Raw genomic sequence first — 21,576 nt, forward strand, 5'->3', positions numbered from 1 at the left:
TTCATTTTTATTAACACCTATACATTTATTTTATCAGTTAATGATATGTCAGCAGCACAGTGTGAGGCACCTCAGAGACTGACCCCTGAAGTTTAAAAAACAACATTAAAACCATGCGTGATTATCTGCTGTTTTAGCCCATCCTCCTCAACGATCAATGAGTTATTACTACAGACTTTGTGGGAGTTGTTGCTCACACTATACTTGGTGACAAAGAACGAGGACATCAGCAGTATCTGAAGAACTCAAACTCATTCCATCTGTTAAAGTTCCAGAGATCAGACTTTTTCTTTATTCTGAGTTTGGTGTGAACATAACCCTTTGACCTGTTCCTGCAGGTGCTACTGCCTTGTAATCGACTGACTGGATAACTCTATAAATCCCCAAGTAGACATTAAAGTGATGTAAAGTGGACAGTGAGTAGATTTAATGAGGAAAAAAAAAACAGAAATTGTGGGATGTGTAAGTGCTTGGACACTGTTAGACGTAAAGTTTCAGACCATAACACAAAACTACTTGACTTAAGGATTTACTAATGCAAATACTGAATGATTTTGTACATAATTAGGCAGACGTGGTAAACATATATACCAACAATTGTACAGGATATAATACGGGTAACAAATTGTCTTTAGGGTAAGAACTTTTTCGGACTAATCAATCTTTGTGCTCAACCGCCACAGACTTTTCCAAGCAGCTGGATGAAAATCTAAAACTGAATATCAAATCACGAAGCAGGACGTTTATAAAGTGAGGTGGAGATGCTTCCTGCTCACAATTCCTCCTGTCTGAAATGTGTGAAAAAATGTGAAAGACAAAAAAAAAAAACCAAATCTGTCAGGTAGAAGTGAAATCCTTAAGTGTTAGCAAAAGAGTTAATACAAGACTGGCAGCGAAACTAATGCGTTATAGATGTTCCACTCGGCCAAAACACAGTATTAATGCTGATTTAAAAAATTTTATGTTACACACATAAAACCAAAAATGTGTGTGCAAGGAAGCTACTTCTGAAGTTTATGCAACATGGAAGTGACCAATCTTGCTTCCCTAAACATTTCAAGTTGCTACCTTCAGCCGTTTTGGAGAGATGATTTTATATATGCCTAAAAAATATAAATTTTTCAGCGTTATACAATACATCATTGTACTGTCTCGCAAATTAGTCATATTTTATAATGCAAATTATTCATATTTCTAAACAGTATGAGTATTAATAATAAAATTGGTATAAGCTTCAAGAAGCACATGACCTTAAATTAAAAAGTGATGTTTTTTGATCTGTATCTCCGTAACCATGTTAGATTCAAGTTGCAATATTTTAACATTTTTCCATTTTGGAATAACACACTTTTTTTTAACATGTTTTTTTTTGTCTTTTCATGTGAAATCTAAATTGGCCAAGTTTCATCTAAATGACAATTAAGTTTTAAATTCAAAACAAGTTACGGACACTACATAAAAGGGCACGAAATTGCATTTAGCTTTTTATCTAATAAAAATATAAATGTAGGAAAACATAAATGTAGGATGGATCGGGAGATAAAAAGCATTTATTATTATGATCCTATCTGAAAATTCTATTTTTTCATCAGCAGGGAAGCCTCACCTTTAACCCTATTACAGAAAAGAAAGTGGTGTAGTACGTAAATCCCCACATCTGGATAAGCCAAAGGGCATTTTGGAAACAAGTGCTGAGTAAAAGTTTTTAGCTCCAATTAAGCACATCTGTAGAACACAAATTAAATAAAAATGAAATTCAGGAAGTAAAACAATAGACCTGAGTACATCCATAATCATGCATTAAAACTACACAAGCTGACTGATACGCACATGAACACACACACAAACAAACACACACACACACTTTTGTTCTCTAATATTCGAAATTGCTAAGGGGCAAAGCTATGAAGCAAGAAAATGTCAGTAGTCGAGAGAGAAACAGACAAAAAAGAGAGAAGGTGAGAACAGAAAGAACTCCTGGGGCATAAACAGGCCTCCCTCTCGTTCCTTTTTTTTCCCCATCATCCAAGCAGAGTGGAGCGGAGGAGGAGAAGAAAAGTGAATCTCTTCATCAGCTGGTAAACAGCTGAGGGACACGGGGCACAGATGGATAAAACTACGGCACTACTGAAAGAGAAATCAAGACTGTCGGCTGCACTTAACTCCCACTTTACCCTGTCTGTGTGCGTGTGTGTATGTGTGTGTGTTGGTGTGTGTGTGTTGGTGTGTTTGTGCTCCTAAGGTTGAAATTCGCAAAGTAGGATTGGGACTTTGGGTTTTGTGAGTGTATGAACTCGTCTCTGGAATGTAATGAGGTCGTACGGGAGCTGTGTTCCAACTCATTTGTATATGAATTAAAGGGTGTGAGCCGGTCAGTACTTTTAATATATACATTCTTTTCAAGTGTATGTGTGTGTACTATATGTGTAGCGGTCATACGGGATACAAATATTATTCTGCCATGGTGGGGCCGTTTAAAACACAAATTAGGGAAACCTTTAACCTTTTAAACACCACTATTTAAATGATTCTGAAATTAGAATTTTTGAGAAAAGGTCAGAATTCGAAGCTTAAATGTGAATTCTGAGTATAACCACAGAAATCTGAATTTAAAGTGAGAATTCTTTAAAAAGTCAAAATTCTCAAAACAAAGAATTTAAGGAGGAGGCAACTCCTGAGGCAAAAAACTCAGAATTTAAGGTTTAAAGTTGGAATTCTAAAGAAAAAGAAAAAAAATGTGTCAAAATTAATGTAAGAATTTCCAAATTAAAATCAGAATTCCAAAATTTAAACTCATGACTGTTTCAATTCAATTCAATTCAATTTTATTTGTATAGCGCTTTTAGCAATTTTCATTGCCGCAAAGCAGCTTTACATAGTCAAAGGAATTATTTAAGTTTGTAGTTTTAAGTTTCACAGTTCTCGCTTTAGGGAGGCAATAGTATTGGGGTGATAGAAACACCTCATTCTGTGTTTTCCATGTAATGGTCTCATTGTGTACAGGTGTGCCTCATATTGGGGCCAATCCCAAAAGACAACCTTTTTCAATGTGGCAACAATTTCAACATTCTGTGGGTATAAAAAGCTAATATTGTCAGTAAGTCATTCCAAGTTTATCATTCAAACAGCCATGAACACATGACGTCACTTAACGGACGAGTAGCGCCACCCGGCCTTCACTGACACCAAGACACCGCTGTGAACGATTGCAGTGTGGGCACAAGACCATGTGACCTGGACAATGCAGCAGTGGTCTACCGTCCTGTGTACAGGAATGATTGTCAGCAGTGCTGCTGGAGAAGGCGAGGTGAACGATAAGCTGAGGTCAACATGGTCCCCAGGGTTTGCTTTGGTGGAGGAGGTGCAACAGTCTGGGCAGGCATCACCAGTCAGCACAAAACAGATTTGGTTATTGTACATGGCTCAGTCACTGCACGTCATCCCATTATCATCCCCCAATGCACAACCCATCATCATACTCCAATTCCACCAGCACACCCCCAACTTTCTGTTCATGGACGATGATGCTCCACCACATCGTGGCGAAATTGTCACAGCTCGACTTCATGAAGTTGGAGTTATGGCCATCAATGTGAGATTTTTGTGTAGCTAGATCCTAGTTCTGGTTTAGACCAGTCTGCTCCCTCCTTGCCATAATATTAACATTTTTCTCAGCTCAATGAGCCTTAAATTTTCCTACAAGTGTGTACAAAATATAGAAAAAAACATAGGTTTAGGTGAAAATCAGTGATCTATATTGAGATAAAATACATTTTTTTTTTACATTTTCCTACTTGAACATTAAAATCTAAATCTATACAGAGTTTACACTGGAGAAAAAGTTCTTAATATAGTTTTGCAGGTTTTAAAAGGGGACCTACTTAGCATATTTGGAAGGAGTCTCCAGTGTCAGAAAACTTTGCAAAAAGGTCTCAGTTTCTCCAGCTGGGGAAGTAACAACTGAACGTATGAACTGTAGTGTACGGGCAGATGGAGAAGTGTTGAATTGTCGCGTGTGCACTTTTAATATTTCAGCAAAATAAGAAATTCAGACAGGTTTTAATATATGACTTGGGGTTAAGGTGGAAACTGCTGAGAAAGTGTTTCTAGACTTGAGGTCTTTGTTAAGGTCAGAGCGGCTCATTCCTGTCCTGTTCTGCAGTTCTGGGCCAACTGGGATAAAAGAACAATGAAGAGAGGGAAAATGTGAGAGAGAAAAGGAATAGACCCATGTCTGTGTGTGCATGTGTGTGTAGAAAAGTTCCTATTAATATTCCAGTGACCTGCTGCTCAAGTTCTACCGCATCCTCTTAAGCTATAGAGGTCATTTTGCATAGAGGAGAGAGATGAGAGGAGAATGAACGCTTTTTAACTGGTGCTGAAAGCAGGCCTGGAACAGCAAGATAACCATACAACCTGCTTGCTTTATTACTAACATTTACAACAAGGATGGCATTAAAGACTTCTACTGCCAATGCTGCTGGAATATTTTAATAGACTCGTAGTTTATCAAACTGATTACTGACTTCTCAGATTTTGGCTCAGTATGTTCTTTAAAGGAGCAGTATGTCATTTTCCGGGGAAAAACTAATTTTATTTCAGTTACAGTTTTGGCCTCCAACATCTATAAAAAAAATAAAATAAAATAAAAAAAAACACCCCATAGTTTTCTGGAGCAATACAGATATTTAAAACAAGGTGAGGTCTTTACCAAAAAAAAAGTAATTGAATCAAATAATAAAAGGGGGATTACAGAAAAACTCAGCTTAAAACAGTGTAGAGTGTGAAAAAGTGTGGGTCCGGGAGCAGTGTCCAGCGGACATGGCGGCACACGGCCGGTGAGCTACGGCAGCTGCAGGTCAAAGCTTTGGGCATGAAAGATGAGGCAATAATTACAGGTTTGCCGGCAGCAAGTCTGTGTTTAAGGCTAAGTGACCACAGCAGTCTATAGAGTTAAAAGCGAAGGAGCTGCTGATGCGGTCCTGATCGCCAAGCTGCCCAGCGGCAAAGAACGTTCCCCAGCATCAAAGCTAAAAGAGCACACAAACACACTATGGCATTCATGGCATGCCATGCATCATCTCCATCTCCGAACTCTGGCAATGAAACTGGCACTGCCATTTACTGGGCAGCAGAAAATCTAAGGCCTAAAGTAGAGCTGTGCCGCCAGCTGTGTAGCACCTAGCAGCCTCAGTGCTGAGCTTATTTGTTGAGTGGTTGAGTTACTGTTCCCATTTTATCAGCTCGAACAAGTCTGGCCATTCTCCTCCGACCTCTGGCATCAACAAGGCATTTTTGCCCAGGGACCGGCCGCTCACTGGATATTTGATCTTTTTCATACCGCTCTCTTTAAACCCTAGAGATGGTTGTGCGTGAAAATCCCAATAGATCAACAGTTTCGGAAACACTCTAACCAGCCCGTCTGGCAACAACAACCAGCCGCATTCAAAGAGTTGAACAGGTGTTGTATATAAAATTGAGCAAGAATGTACAAGAGAACCTGTAACAACAACAACAAAAAAAGCATAGATGTGCCTATTTCTCCTGACCCATTATCCATCGAAATGATCGTTCTACTTTACTTAGAGTCAACAACTCAAGCAAGGTGAATGCACATCATAGCAAGTAAACCGAATTTCTTCAGGAATATTTTCTACTTTTGAAAATTTGTTGTGAACATGTGTCCTAACAGCATTGCAAGATTACATTTGCACTCCAAAGATTGAACCACTAGAGCAATCTGGAGCAAAGATAAACAAAACAATAAATTATATTATACTTGGATTCTCTTCGCATGCATTTCGGCATTAAACAAGGCAAAAATGAAAGTCTTTTCCCTGGATAAGGGGTGGAATTGGGTTAGGGTTAGTGTACATGGGTAAACCCTAGGGTAAATAGCGAGCATTTTTTTGCCTTCAACATGTAGTATCCAAAGTAAAGTTGGATCTAATCTCATCTAATTTATAGGACAGTTCATCACACAAAAAAAATCTTAATTAATATTAAATGCCACTCATGTCCAGACCAGCAGTCACTCACGTTCATTAGGCATGAATTGGGAAGGTCATGTCATTAATATTCAAAGGTTGTGAAGCACTCAAGAGAATTCTGTTGCCATTTTCTCGAGTGACATCATTCAGATGAGAGCCTTTTAACAAGAAGTTGAACTTTTAACCTATATTTCTTTATGACGCATTAACATATTAATAACTTTGAAATCGAGTTACACATGTACGGCATACTGCGTACTTTAAAGTTCAGTTACACACGTACTGCATGAAGTAAATCATGTAGTCGGACATGAACATGATTGACGTCACAATCTTAATCTTCTATTCTGCTTATTCTTGTTCACAAACTTTGGGCAATTTGGGAATGCCAATTAGCCTAATCAGCATGTCTTTGGACTGTGGGGGAAAATCAAAGTACCTGAGACAGGAATCGACCCCGCAACAATCACCCAATAAAATATAATAATTAAATATTTCTAAAATAAAAAAAGGATAGGATAAAAAATCATTGATGAAGTTGAATTATTGCAACCTGAGCATGAAGATGTTGGACAAACCCTTCTACTAGGGACAGTGGAGCGTATTATAACAGCAAACAGGGAATGAACCTCGTACAAAATCCCTTTTAAGCAGTACTGACATCCACACCCTGCTCCTACAGCTGCTTTTCCTTTTGTACTTATTGTATACACACAATCAGAACAGAAGCGCATTAATGAAGAACCCTGATATAACTGCGCAAGTGTAAAATCCACTCTGAGAACGGCAAAGTGTTTGTAAGTTTTAGCTTGCAGGCTAGCACGCGGTATGGTCCAACGGAGTGCGAAACCGTTATAGAATGTCATTAAAAACCATGCGGCACACAGCTGTTCACGCACTGCTGGGTCATACTGACCACTCGCCCACTCCACTAACCTCCAGCCAAATCAGAGAGAGAGAGAGAGCAAAAGAGGGGACTGAGATCGTTTTAAAAAATAATTTCCTAAAGGAAATAAAAGACATTAAGAAATCCAAGTGATTAATGAAGAACACCCATGCGATGGGGACATCGATGTAAATGAATCAATAATTTTAATTTCTGGATGCGGCTTCACTGCAGCACAATCGAGCAGTGTGTATTAGTCAGAGCGTCCATAATAAACGTAAAAAAAAAGATAATTGCACTTCATACACCTTTCCTTTTTCATGTTTCTAATAACAGAGATTTCAACTTTGTTTACTGAGTATCATTTAAAAAAGAAAAAAATATATTGTGCATGTACTGGATACACTGTGCAAATGAAATGATGTGAAACTTTTGTGAATATGTATACAACATCTCGCCACATTTGTGCTAGATTACCTCACAGCAGCCGGCGTGGCTATACCTGTCACTCAACAGCGCCAATCAACGTGATAGTTTACCTCTGTGTAAATACACAAAGTATGCAGAAGACACAGAAATAACTGTAATGCCCCCACAAAATGCCCTACAAAACGGCCTACAAAGCAAGGCTTACTCAAAAAATGCATGAAAACTGAATCTATAAAGATGAATAGACGGATTAATGTATGTTTATTCTTTGTGCAGGAAGTTTAAAATCAGTTTGTCTTATGGTGGTGTTCCCCATTAATGCTTTAAATAGCAGTTTCGGAACATATAGTATGAGATAAAACATGGGTTTTTAAAGCTAACATACTGTATGCAGACCAGTCCGAGGTGAGGGCGTGTAAATTACCTAAACTGAGAGCCCAGTTATGTGCCACAAACAAAATGTTTAAAGTTAAAGTGATGTCATGGACAGTCATGTGTCGGATGTAATAATCAACTTTAAACTGGAAGTGTATTGGGCTGATAATGAAAGTACAGTTCAGTGTAAACAAGGTGCAAGATACACAATACAGTGGAACCTAGGATTGCAAGTAACTTGGTCTGCAAGCATTTTGTAAGACGAACAAAATCTTAAAATAAATTTTAACTTAATAAACGAGCCAGGTCTTGATATATGAGTAGTACGCATGCGCTTTGTCTTCTGAGCATCACGTGATCACAACTGAGCTAATGGTTCTTCTCTCTCTGGCGCTAGGGGATTATGGGTAATCGTCTCCCATGCTTAGTCTCAGTGGGCATGCGTCACTTGTATAGTCGACATCTGACGCAAGTGTCATTGGAGAGGCTCCTTGTTAAAGATCCAGAGTCAGTGTGTTAGTGTGTGTGTTAGTGTGTGTGTGTGTGTGTGTGTGTGTGTGTGTGTGTGTGTGTGTGTGTGTGTGTGCGCGCCAGTGCCATTAGACAAGCTCCTTGTTAAAGGATTCCCAGACAGAGCAGTGTTTTAAACCGTTAGCGTGTGTGTGGGTCATCCTACAAGCCCCGCCCGATACTTCGCTGATTGATGATGGCAGAATGACAACAAGCAACATGCATGAAGAATCACAAAGAAGTTTACATTTTCTGCAATGGAAAAGGACTCTTACTAGTTACTTTTATCAGAAAGTAACGCTGTAATGTAACTGATTACTTTTTAAAGACAGTAATTCTGTAATGTAAGTAGTTACTTTAAAAAGTAACGGCCCCCAACACTGATTCTGACGATCCATCCTGACTAACTATATGAACCAAGCAAAAGCTAAAAATGTCTAAAAGCAAACATCCTTGCATTTTTGAGTGGTTTTTTTTTTTTTTTTTTTTTGCTGCAAGCATGCCTGCATAAGGATGAAATATTGATGACTGTGATTTCCAAATACACAAATTTACCCAGTGACCATAACATACACTGTACACTCAAAACCCTGACAACATTCCTGTTCACAAACCTCACATCAAGGCTGCTCACAAGGCTGCTCACTATACACTATATGACTTGTTTAAACACCTGTACTCATATAAACAAACTGCAAGATGTGCCTGCTATGCTTTGTGATTGGCTGAGAGATGCTACCTCCTTTAACTTTGTTCTAAATGATGAAAGCATGGAATACAATTTGCAGGAGTGATCCACTAATTATACTCTTACACATTTTAACCGCCATTTCACCCACTACTGGCAATTAATTAAAGAAAAAAAACCCAGCAACAAATATTTTGTGAAAATATTTGTTCAGCACATTTGTGCCTTTACTGTAGGTATAGCTCTTACCTGGGAAGGGCCGTACAGCGCAATTTAATTAGCTTTTAAATCTTTACACAGTCCTTAATGTCCAATTAGGTGCCTTAAGTTATTTTACAGCTCCACTACATTCACGTTTCAGTGAACAAGCTCTAAACAAGCACTTTATTAACTTCCCTTATGCATAGTGCCCACACTTGTACTCAGTGCTAAGCTGCTTTTAGAGGGAAAAAAATATTAATGAAATGAAAGGACAATCTATACCAAAGGGTTCAGTGTACGACGCAGGGTACAGCCTGGAAAGGGCGCCAACCCATTGCAAACCACAAATTGTTCTTTTATTATTCAGTTAGTTCTAGTAATCCATCCAATTTTACCCATCTGTCCATCTCTTCCATTATACAGTTACTTCCATCCATTCATCCATCCATCCATCCATCCATCCATCCATCCATCCATCCATCGCTCCCATTATCCAGTTAGTTCCATCCACTCACCTATCTATACACCTATTTAGTTTCATCCATCATCCACCCAATTCTCCCCACTTATTCATCTCTTCTATTATTCAGTTACTTCCATTCATCCATTCATCAATACATCACTCTCATTATTCACTTAGTTCCATCCATCCATCCATCCATCAATCCATCCATCCATCCATCCATCCATCCACCCTATTAATTAGTTTCAATCAAATTCTACTAATCTTTCCCATCTCTTTCATTATTCAGTTACAGTACTTCCATCTATCATCCACCTATTCATCCAGCACTTAAATCATTCAGTGTGTTAGATACATCCATTTATCTATCCATTATTTAGTTAGTTCCATCTATCTATCCATCTAATTATCCAATTCTACCATCTGTCCATCTCTTACATTATTCAGCTCTATCTATCTATCTATCTATCTATCTATCTATCTATCTATCTATCTCGAATAATCACTCCCATTATTCAGTTAGTTCCATCGATCTATCCATCGATAGATCTATCCATCCAACCATCCATCCATCTATCCATCTTCCAGTCTCTTTCACTATTCAATTAGTTCTATCTTTCTATAATCTATTCATCCATCCAGTACAGAAATTATTCAGTTATTTTCATCTATCCAATTCTACCATCTGTCCATCTCTTACATTATTAAGTTAGATCCATCCATCCATCTATCAATCCATACATCAATTAATGAGTTATTTAATTAACACTCTTATATATATATATATATATATAATAAAAAATAAAAATATATATAGCACATGTTAATGTTGGTGCTTTTATTCTTATTTAGCAAAAACATAATTTTCTCATAACTGTTATTAATGTTATAACTTGTAGGTTTTAATATAAAACCGTTGCTTGTTTAAATTACATGTGCTCACATTTTACGGCAATTTATTTACTTCTCCATATATGTGAAATAATTTTATTATTTATTGATTTTTTTTGTGTGTGAGGTACAAATATTTTTTAGCAATCTATATGCCTGGCCTTGCCTCTAGCCCGTTTCACATTCTCAGTGCAGCTTTTGTATCCTTTCATTCAATATTCCCCATCATTCCTTCTATATCTCCTTCAAATTGCTTGGCCAATCTTTAGCCATTGCTCTGAACACATTTCTTATCCCTGTTCCTCAGCTCAGCTCTGGACACTGCTACTGTCATAAGGGACAACGAAAACAACAACAACAACTTTTTACACAACTTTCCTGTTTATTTTGGATGATTGATCTTAGAGTTTGTTTTTTTTTAAGTAGTTTGAGTGGCGGGTTTATAACAACATGGACAATAGTATACAGTCCTCTACTACAATGGACGTCAGTTCCAAGAGACTGAAATACGGCGGTTGAGATAAGCGAGAGAACGTGGTGTTTAGGGCTGAAATGCTGCAGCGAGGGAACAGGCAGAAAGACGAGATAGAGGCGAGACATGCACTGAGTGCTGACAGGAACATGGTGATAAGACCTGTTTTGGTACAAACAAGTGAGAATTCCCTGAGAAACCAGACGGATGTGAGAGACACACGGAGCTAAGACTGTGGTGTGTGTCGACTTTCTGTTCATCATGTGCCGAAAAAACACATGGTAGTTTATTGGTCTGCTGTAGGACGTGTTCATCAACCGTAACATGAATCAGTCATTCATTCACTCCTTCATTCATTTATTTATTCTTCTGTCTGTTTATTCGTTAACTTGCTTACTTGATCAATTATTCTTTTGCCATATTTCATCCATTTATTTCTGTCATCAGTCCATTCCATTCATTTCATCTATCCAATACACTGATCCAATTAATCTACACATCCATTTAATTATTCATCCATTCATTCATCCAGCTCAATTTTGTCTTTTAATTCGGTATTTATTACCTACCATCCATCCATCTATCCATCCATCCATCCATCCATCCACGATCCAGTACACTTTACCATTCCAACTTCTCTTATTACTTAGGTAATTCCACTCATCTATCCTCTCACTTAACCCAATCAGTTAATTACACCTGTCTGTCAATCTCTCCCATTATTTAGCTTATTCCATCCATCCTTCTATTCATCCAATTAATTCTGCCCAACCATATTTCCCATTGTTTATTTAATTGTATCCATCCATCCAACCAACTGATGCCACCCAATCGTCCTCCTCTTCCTTTATTTAAATTAATTCTCTTCATCCATTCACCCCCATTTAACTTTACTCAAACATCTCTCTCATTATTTACTTAATTCCATTCATCCATCTATACAGTTTATCCAACCATCTTATCCATTATTAATTTAATTAAACCCATCCATCCATCCATCCATCCATCCATTCATCCATGCAATTAACTCTACCCAACCATCGCTCCCATTAATCACTGATGTCCGTCCGTCCATCAGTCCATCCATCCGTCTGTCCGTCCATATCTCTAATGTTCATGTTATTTTAGTTTGCTAATCCAATCAATCATAATCATCACCATTAACACCTGGTCACTATGTTTTGCTGTAGCTGACAATAAGTGTTTATAATAAGTTCTAATTTTTCAAACTTTTGTTTCGTTCACTTAGTCATAAGCTTTTACACCTTATAAATTTTCTTGGGTTAAACTGACAACATTATATGATAAAAAAAACATGATGGATGATTTAGAACATCGACTTCATGTTTTCTGTTGGGAGAAAGTGTCTTAAATGGCAGAAGACATTAAAGAGGGGAGAGAGAGAGAGAGAGAGAGAGAGAGAGAGAGAGAGAGAGAGAGAGAGAGAGAGAGATTAGAGCACAGGACAGGGAAATCGGCAGCGGTGACGGGGGTTGAAGAGAGAGGGATGGCTCTTCTGTTCTGAAAGTAAAGGAGTAAGATATAGCATGTGAGGAGTGTGTATGTGTGTGTGTGCTCAATAAAGGGTCTCCGCTGCCTCTTTCTCTGATACACACATTAAACAAACTGCAGACGAAAACAGGTGACTGAACACAATCTCAGGTTCGCTAGAAAGCTGTTAAATCAAGGACACACAGCACACAAACACAATGACAATGAAGACTGCAACCAGGAGCAATCAGCTGCTCTGTTATCACTGAGCAGTCAAGCAGTGAGCACACACACACACACACACACACACACAGTGTAAAGACATAAACGATACCTCGCTAAGTGGCCATATTAAAGCCGGAGTCCAACGGGGAAACAGGGGACTTTGTTTTAATGACCATATTAGCTGCAGTCATCGAGCTTCGTCTGTGGTTAAACACACACACACACACACACACACACACACACACACACACACATAGACACACACAGCATGGTGTTTACACCCTGACAGCTTCCAAAAATGACAAACGGGCTCAGATTATGAAGTTAGGCGACCATGGCAACTGCAATACTTGGTGTCTAATCCCAACACACACACACACACACACACACGCACATACGCACACACACACACCACTTAATCACTGTTTACACCAGCAACACCTTCAGTGAATAAGTCTGGGAAAAGCACCATCGACGGCCAAATTGCCATTTTCCACTCAGATAGACAGGAAGTCCCTCGTTTGTTCAGTAAAGTCGGAGACAGCGTGGCATCTCGACATAGTGACGCTCAAGACAAATGAACAACCTTAAGCTACAAAAACTCCACTGAAAAGGCCAGGCTTTAAATGCCATTTGCACTCGCGCGCATGAGAGTGGTGCGTGCCCGCTCGAGTGTTAAAGGTAGAGGCCAAGGTGGTTGAAGTTGTGCCAGGGAAGTGTTTATGTGAGAGACAATATACGCTTTTGTACGCAGTTAAATCAATAGCTGACCTTCTGATAGAGATGAGACTGAGCCATCAGAAACAGCATCAGTGCTTGGATTAAGTGTCCGATACAAGTGAACGGTCGAACAAAACAGTTGTTCACAAGGTGTTTAACGTCCGGAGGAAACTTTAAACCTTAAAGGGCTTAAGCGACTGTTCCCTGGGTGCCATTTTTATGAGCTACAGGACAGGACGGGACGGCAGACAGCAACTAGCTGCTAATGGCCAACCTTTTTACATCAGACAGCCATGATGTTAAAACCTTAAATGATTTATCCCAATATTGTGTAGGGTCCCCTTGAGCCATGAAAACAGCTCTGTCCCTGACTTTACAACAACTCTAGAGGTCTATTGTTGTGTCTGGGACTGGGACATTAATTGCAGGCCCTTTTTCTGCGTGCTGTGGGTTGTGGGGATGGGCTTCCTAAAATCTGATTGTCCCATGGATGCTTAATCGGATTGAGATCTGGAGACCGAATCAACAACATTGAACTTTTTGCCTGTTAAGCCTCATGCACGGTAGGCTGTGATGAACTGAGTGCTTTAATACCTTTCCGAAGTGCCCAGCGTTGACCACCTAATTCCTGCCCATGATCCTGTCATCTGTTTACTGCTTGATAATTGATAATAAATGTTAATTAATTCGGCAGTGTTAGTGTCAAGGCTGTTCTGTGTCGCTCTTAAGAGGTGTGTTTTAACTTTAACATTACTGTGCAAAAGTCTTAGGCACTGTATTATCTTTAGTGCAAAATCTAAAGATAAAAATACTGTATGTTTATCATGTCCATATGTATTAAGTCATTTGATATTCCAAACATAACTTAAAAATAAATAAATAACATTACAAACGAATATTTGCATGCTTGTAAAGAAAGCAACATGCAAGTTTTTAGATGGAAACCAAAAAAAAAAAAAAAACCCTAATGGAGGATCCTGGGTTTTGCATAAATATGCAAAGGAACAAGTGTGACAAAGCTGCCAGAAGGACTCTCATTCTCCAGCACGCTCAGTAAAACCTAACAGCTGTTTTACTTATAGTACTGTGCAAAAGTCTCGGGAACATACAAAACATATATAAATGAATAAAATGCCATAAGCAAAACTTTATAGGTAAAAAGAAATTCATATATACAGTAATAAAATAAACACTTATTTGGTCAATATTTGGTGTAAAAATCTTTGTTTGAAAATATCATTAGTGTTGTATACAGATTTGAGCAGTTTTATAAGTAAAACAGCAGGTAGGTTTTACTGAGTGTGCTGGAGAATATGCTAGAGGTCTACAGTGATAAATATTAAGGTCATGCATGCCATTAGGAATAAACGACCCTTACAAATAGTTCTCCCTTTATTTTTTTTGTTCGTCAGTAATGCAAATGGGAAAAGCCTAAAAAAGGCTGTGAAACTATTTACGTAAAGGATGCCGTTTCCACTCACTGCGTTCTGATTGGCTAATGAAATGCAGTTGTTTTCTACATACAGTGTGTTCAAAATCAAGCAGCTAGAATCTGAATCAGCAGGATCCAAGTCTTATTTCAGCAGGAACATCAACACACATTTTGTAGAGATCTTTGTCTTGAGTAAAACTGATTTTAAAGGAGGATAATCCGATAATACAATTGGTTGATGGTCGACTTTTGAACTTTTTATCGGCCGGTGATTGAGGATGTTTCCGTTCCATACTCTGCTCTTCACTCTCAGGCTTGTAGTGATGAATCCACGTCTCGTCACCAGTAATGATTTTCTTTAAGAAACTAAGGCAACAGGTACACCCTCAGACCGCAAAAACTATTCACCGCACGCTGCTCATTAAGTGGGGCGTCCATTTTCGCACGTTTACACCTGCACAGCAGTGACTGAGGAGATGAAGCCTTGAACGGGAAGTGCTGAAAAGTTTGAAGATAACTTTTCAGATTAATTTCTGACTCTCCCTCGTATGTGACTTTTAAAGTTTATGAGTCTATTCCAATTTAACAAGATCGAAAAAATGATGATACTGACTATACATTGCTGATGCATAGATTTTATTATGAAACTCTGGGTGTGTACTTAATTTGAGCATCTCTGCCTGAATGGTGCATATGTTATTGACAGGAAAATGAAGATAAAATCTGATGTAATTGTTAATTGCTTGTTGTGTTGTGTTTTGGGGGATAACTACCGTGCCGTACCTTTAATTGCATGGATGGATGCTGAGATATGTAGGTAATTAATCGTGCATTATTTATATATAGAATAAACTTCATTATTTTATTTAGAAAAAAAAAAGAAAGCTTTATTTTTATTTCAGAAAAAAAGTTTTTTGTTTAATAACCTAATTCATTACACATTATTTTCTCATCCTGATCGTGGATCTGATAGTGAGATTGTTCCGCCTGTGTATCAGAGCTCAGACTAATGTGTTGACTATTAACACCATCTGTTTCGGGGATAAACAAATCCCACAGTGATGAGAATTAATATCATTACACCTTCACCAACATTCTGTGGCACATAGGAATCATAGTCGTGTTTGTGAAGACCAGAGAGCCGCCTATGGGAGAAGAGCAAAAGCGTTTTGGAGCTGAGAAATGAAAGAGATTCTCTAAGCACAAGCACTGAGCAGAACTAATCGAACAATCTGGACTGAAGGAACAAACTCTCGTTCCATTACTTTTGGAGGCAGGAGTATATATATATAAGTTCCAAACTTTTTAAAAAAAATTTATACCCCTTGCTGTTTTTGGATCCATGTTACAGAAAAGAAAGTGTGTGTATTTTAAACCCAGCAGACTGCTATAGCTCCTGATAGGAACCGAGTGTGTAGCGGAGTGAGACTGCGGGACTCCTGCGTGTACGAGCGAGAGCCAAATCCACACTGTGGCTCGAGACAGCCAAGCTCTCGATTAGTCTGGAGATACAGGAAAAGGAAACGGCACACCCATACACCCACACACACACACCCAAACACACACCCACACAGACACACACACCCACACACACACACACACAAACTAACACACACTTACGTACACACATACAACCCGCCATACCACACCTGTTCCTATAGTTGTCTTTCTTTTCTCTATGATCAGAGTCTCTCTCTCTCTCTTTTTCCTCCCTCATTTATTTTTCTGTTCCTTAAGATTCATGCGACAGCAGGCAGGTTAATCGACACCAACATTAACATTCTTTCTTTCCAACTCTTTTTTCGTCCTCTATATACCTTGATCTCCTCCTCTCTCCCTCTTTATTAATTCTTCTCAGTGATTATGAGACAGGTAGTAGGATCCTCTCCCTCTCTCTCCATCAGTTTAGTTCAGTTCAGCAGAGCTACACTGGCATTAGTGTTAAAACAAACGTTGCCAAAGCAATTACAGAAGGTTGATTACATAATATCACATATTCTCTCTCTCTCTCTTTCTCTCTCTGAATATCTTTACACTAATCTAAAGGTACACTTATCTGAACTGACCTACTAAAAGTTAGATTTTTTCTTTCTTTTAACTTGTCTGTCCATCATTTTCACTCTTCTCTTTCCTTCTTTATGTTTTGTCTGTCTTCAGAGCTCAGCTTCTCTCCTCTGTGTGTATGCGCACATATGTCTGTAGGTCCTTTCCTCTGTGTGTGTGTGTGCATTTGAGAGTGTGTGGGAGTGTGTATGTCTGAGTGTGTAAATGGGCAGTAGCTGGCAGGTGTGTGATTGTTGTGTAATTGACGATGTGCCATCTTTAAACTCACAACGCACAAGATTAGCACTTAAAGTATCCAATAAAAGTATCTGAGCAAGTGCATGTGTTTGTAAACCTCATGTTGGTGTGTGTGTGTGTGTGTGTGTGTGTGTGCGCTTTTGTACCTCTCGGCTAGGCCAGCAGGCTTTGAGCACGGCCCGGCTCCTGAACAGCACCAGCAGACGGACGTCCTGCTCGCTCAGGCTGAACGACTGTTCCAGGATCTGCAGCACCTCGATCCTCACTCGCACTGGCCTCGAGTCCTCCCCACAGAACGGCCGTAACCATGCCAACAGGTCCTCCGATGTCACAGCATGTCCCCTGGGACACACACACACAGGACACGCTTATACACAGCGCTTTCCTTGAAGCAGACATTCATTTTTTATGAAACCTGGCCAAAAAAAAACCATAAAAAATACATTTAGGGAACCCACAGAGACTAAATGTTTTTTTTGTTTTTTTTGTCGTGATCTGAAGGAAACATAAATATTTAAGAATGTTTCAGTTCAAGACAGACTGAAGATAATTATAAGGAATTACAAATCGTGTTTTGTCCTGCAGGTTAAACTATTGCTCGGAGGTCCTCACGAGTTTCAAAGCGTTTTGCTGAAGACGGAATAAATAGCTCATTTCAAGGCAATTAAACATGAACAATATAATAAAAAATACAAAATCATGCAGGTGCATTTGATCTGGTAATTATCAGGAGTGGAAATAGTTCTCAGGTTCCGGCCCAGTGGTAGCCTGTTTGTTCCAGTGTTTCAAACTAATTCCGATCGTCTCCATGGTCCACGTTAGGGTCTCATGCTGCAGCACAAACATCCAGAGAACCAGGAATACAACGCGAGCTCAAGGGGAATTCGTGAATGTTACGAGACGAATAGTTGAAACAATGAAGTGCATTAATTCAGAGGCTCAGAGAGCAGCGAAGTCTGATCATCAATCTTCTAGAATATGAAGTAATTCACAGGGAGTTTTATAGCGAACCCACACAGAACATGTGTAATTGTTGAAATGATGGCCTTGTTTGTGTTGGATTAGAATATGTTGAAGAAGTATTCAGTGTAGCAGGGTTTTCATTTTCTTATGTAACAAAGTCTTCAGGACAAAAAAACTTAAATAATAAACCGGAGTATTGTTAACCTGAAGAAAGACAAAGAGAAGCTTGTATTTCTATTTAATTTCTATTTTAATTCCGTTCTTTTTTTTCACTGTACACAGTGTGAATTTACAACTAAAGTTTTCTATATTTGTATAGCTAACGTTTTATGCTACGTTTTTTTTATATATATATTTTATATTATGTTCTTATTTTCTATACTTAAAGTTTTTTTTATATTTTATCCCATAATTTAATACATAATCCTATTGATAATCTTTAATTTTAACGTCACGGGCGATTATATAAGCATTGCACTGCATACTGTGCTGTGTACTGCGACAAATAAAAAAAATTACATTTAAATTTATAATGGAAAAAAAAACAAATATACACATATATACTCATTTTCATCGCATCCTATTTCTATGAGTTTTTATAAATTACCATAATTTTATTAAATAATTATTACATAAGTAAAATCATCTGATCATAGCAGGTCTCAGTATTCGGTACATACGATCTTAGACAAACAACAACATGTTCCTTTTAATGAGGTCATCCATGCCTTTATAGCACTCTTCAGATAACTTTATGGCTCTGTCTAATCCAGGATTAAAGGAAAGAGATGTTAAATGTCTTTCTTTGAAATGTAATTGCCTTAACAACGCTATTAAAGACAGTAAAAGTATGCATTACTCTGATCAATCTTTAGCCCACATGATTTTTATTTTTTAAATATTAATACAAGGAACCCATCTCAAACCAGTAGACCAGACGAAACTGAGGTGTTAATAGTCAGGGTCAAGTCTATCGTTCTATATTCCATAGAGGTTGAGTGATGTTACACAAATCCATTCCCTTTGTCCAATCTCATGTCGTTACAGATCCAAATGGAAGATTTATTTTTAGTTTATTATAAGAACTTTATTATACATAGATTTATGTTACTTGTAAATCTTTTTGCCCAGAATTATGGTGCACAAGTCAAACTTACGAAGAACTGTGGTTCTGCAGGATGCTCAGTAGAACTTACTAACTCATTTCTGCATCCTTGCTCTATAGCATTTATTTGCATGTGCTTGAGACTTTTGCACAGTTCTGTACATCAGACTGTACATAAACCACTCTCTAATGAGGACTTTGTAAGCTTTATGCGTGTCTGCTTTTGTATTATGACAAACACTAAAGTCCTACATCAGAGGATTTATCAAATTATTGCATATGAAAGTTCTGAGAAAGAAATAAAAACTGTGGAAGGACAAATGAGCATCTTTAACAAGGCTCACAGCACATGACAGGATCTACGCCACTTCTGTATAAGAAATGCCTAACAGCACATGACATTCTGTTATCTCATCATACAGCTGAACTCCTTTGGCAAACAAGGTCTCAACATTATGATCATAGTGATAAAGCTAGCAAATTAATGGCATGTCAACTGTGACAATACTTTATCTCATCAAATTTTTTTAGATTCCAACAGAACCTGGACACACTACAGATCCACGAGGAATTAATAATATGTTTTATTATTTAACATCTTCCCTTATTCATCCAGCCACATTTTAAGCTTGGTAGTTTTTTAGGCAAAAACTGCAGCGAACAATTTAGATGAAACTATTACTCTACTGTGGCTGTGTCTACTCTGCAAACTGGTAAACGTCCTGGACCTGATGGAAGCCTCAGCTTTCTACTATTAGGTTACTATTCAATGAAGTCTTCAACTTTGGCTGCCTTCCTGAAACTTGCACCAAGGCTAGTACTGCATTACTCTTATTTAAAGAGGAAAGATCCTGCGCCTCTTCTCGTTCTATAAGTTTATTAAATATGGATTTTAAAATTTTATCCTAAGCGTTGGCTCTTCACATGGTGTCAGTTCTTCTATCCATTGTTCATGAAGATCAGACTGGGTTCATTCATAATAGCCACTCTTTTCTTAAACTGCAACAAGTTCTCAACATACAGTGTATTGCCCAAAGTATTTGCTTGTATATGCAAGTCAATGCACACTGTATGAACTCGAGGAACATCCAATTAGGATTTAATATAATGTTGCAGCCTTTGTAGCTACTGTATAACAGCTTCAACTCATCTGGGAAGGCTTTCCACAAGGTTTAGGAGCATGTTTATGGGAATTTTGGAATTTTTGTGAGGACAGACACTGATGTTGGACGAGAAGGCCTGGTTTGCAGTTTTCGCTCTAACTTAACCCAAAGGTGTTCTATAGAGTTGGAGTCAGGACTCTGTACAGGCCAGTCAAGCTCTTCCACACCAAACTCACTCATTCACGTCTTGGATGCAGCTGCTCGGCCACGAAAACCCATTCCATGAAGCTCTCTACTCAGTCTTCTTGAGGTAATCTGAAGACCACATGAAATTTGGAGGTCTGTACAGTAGCTATTGACTCTGCAGGAAGGTGGTGACTTTCCGCAGACACCGCTTTGTGATTTCACACGGCCTACCACTTAATGAATAAGTTGTCATTTCCAATCGCTTCCACTTTATTATGATGCCACTAACAGTTAACTGTGGAATATTTAGTAGCGAGGAAATTTCACAACTGGACTTATTGCACAGGGGGCATCGTTTCACGGTACCACGCTGGGATTCACCGAGCTTCTGAGAGCGACCCATGGTCTGCATGCCTAGGTGCTTGATTTTATACACCTGTAACCATGGACGTAATTGGACATTATTCAATGATTTAAATGGGTGAGTGAATATTCTAGCAATATAGTGTGCGTGTACATATATACTGTATATACTAGATACCTCAGAGGTTCTGTCATCTCTTGATGACTGGAAAGCAATGTGTGAGTGGAGAGTTGAGTGAAATTATCTGTTCTATTTCTTACAAACGAATCAGGCTTGGTAGATAGTTTTCTATCTTGCATTAGACTACTGTATTCCTCCCCTCGAGCCTCTATTAGGACAAATGATGCCAGATTAATTCCATGCTTCACACTTCACTTGACAGGGTTGTCCTTTAAGTCCCTCGCTGTTTGCCATAGCTAGTGAACCTCTTGCTACTGTCCAGAGGTCTTGCTATTGCTTCAGTCAAACCCCTTCATCTCTGGTATTGATAGGACTGATGTGAACGTTAAGGCTGCACTTTATGTTAATGAGCTTTTGCTGTACCTATCTAATATTGATGTTTCGGTTCCATCTCCCCACTTTACTGTTTAGTCAGTTGGCCAAATATTTAGATACAAACATAACTTGATCAAAATTAGATATTTCCCATGTACATATGTAGGAAAAGGATGTCTTCCAAAACAACTATAAAGCCCAGTAAACATTAATTAATGAAAAAGTCATTTTTTTGGTGTGCCAAATTCTGTGGACACTTTAGTCTTGGGTACGATTTGTGCAGTTT

The 21,576-nt window shown here is 38.4% G+C and overlaps 1 protein-coding gene across 1 annotated transcript in view; it reads right to left on the reverse strand.

Annotated features, from left to right (window-relative positions):
* The window catches only part of nbas (NBAS subunit of NRZ tethering complex), a 200,577-nt gene that overhangs the window by 37,233 nt on the left and 141,768 nt on the right, over positions 1 to 21,576 (reverse strand). The window contains exon 48 of the mRNA XM_053480280.1: positions 17,221 to 17,416. Within this exon, the coding sequence (XP_053336255.1) occupies positions 17,221 to 17,416 (196 nt within the window). The remainder of the gene's footprint in view (positions 1 to 17,220; positions 17,417 to 21,576) is intronic.

This window comes from Clarias gariepinus, chromosome 2 (genome assembly GCF_024256425.1).
Source record: "Clarias gariepinus isolate MV-2021 ecotype Netherlands chromosome 2, CGAR_prim_01v2, whole genome shotgun sequence".
In the NCBI taxonomy this organism is placed as follows: Eukaryota; Metazoa; Chordata; class Actinopteri; order Siluriformes; family Clariidae; genus Clarias; species Clarias gariepinus.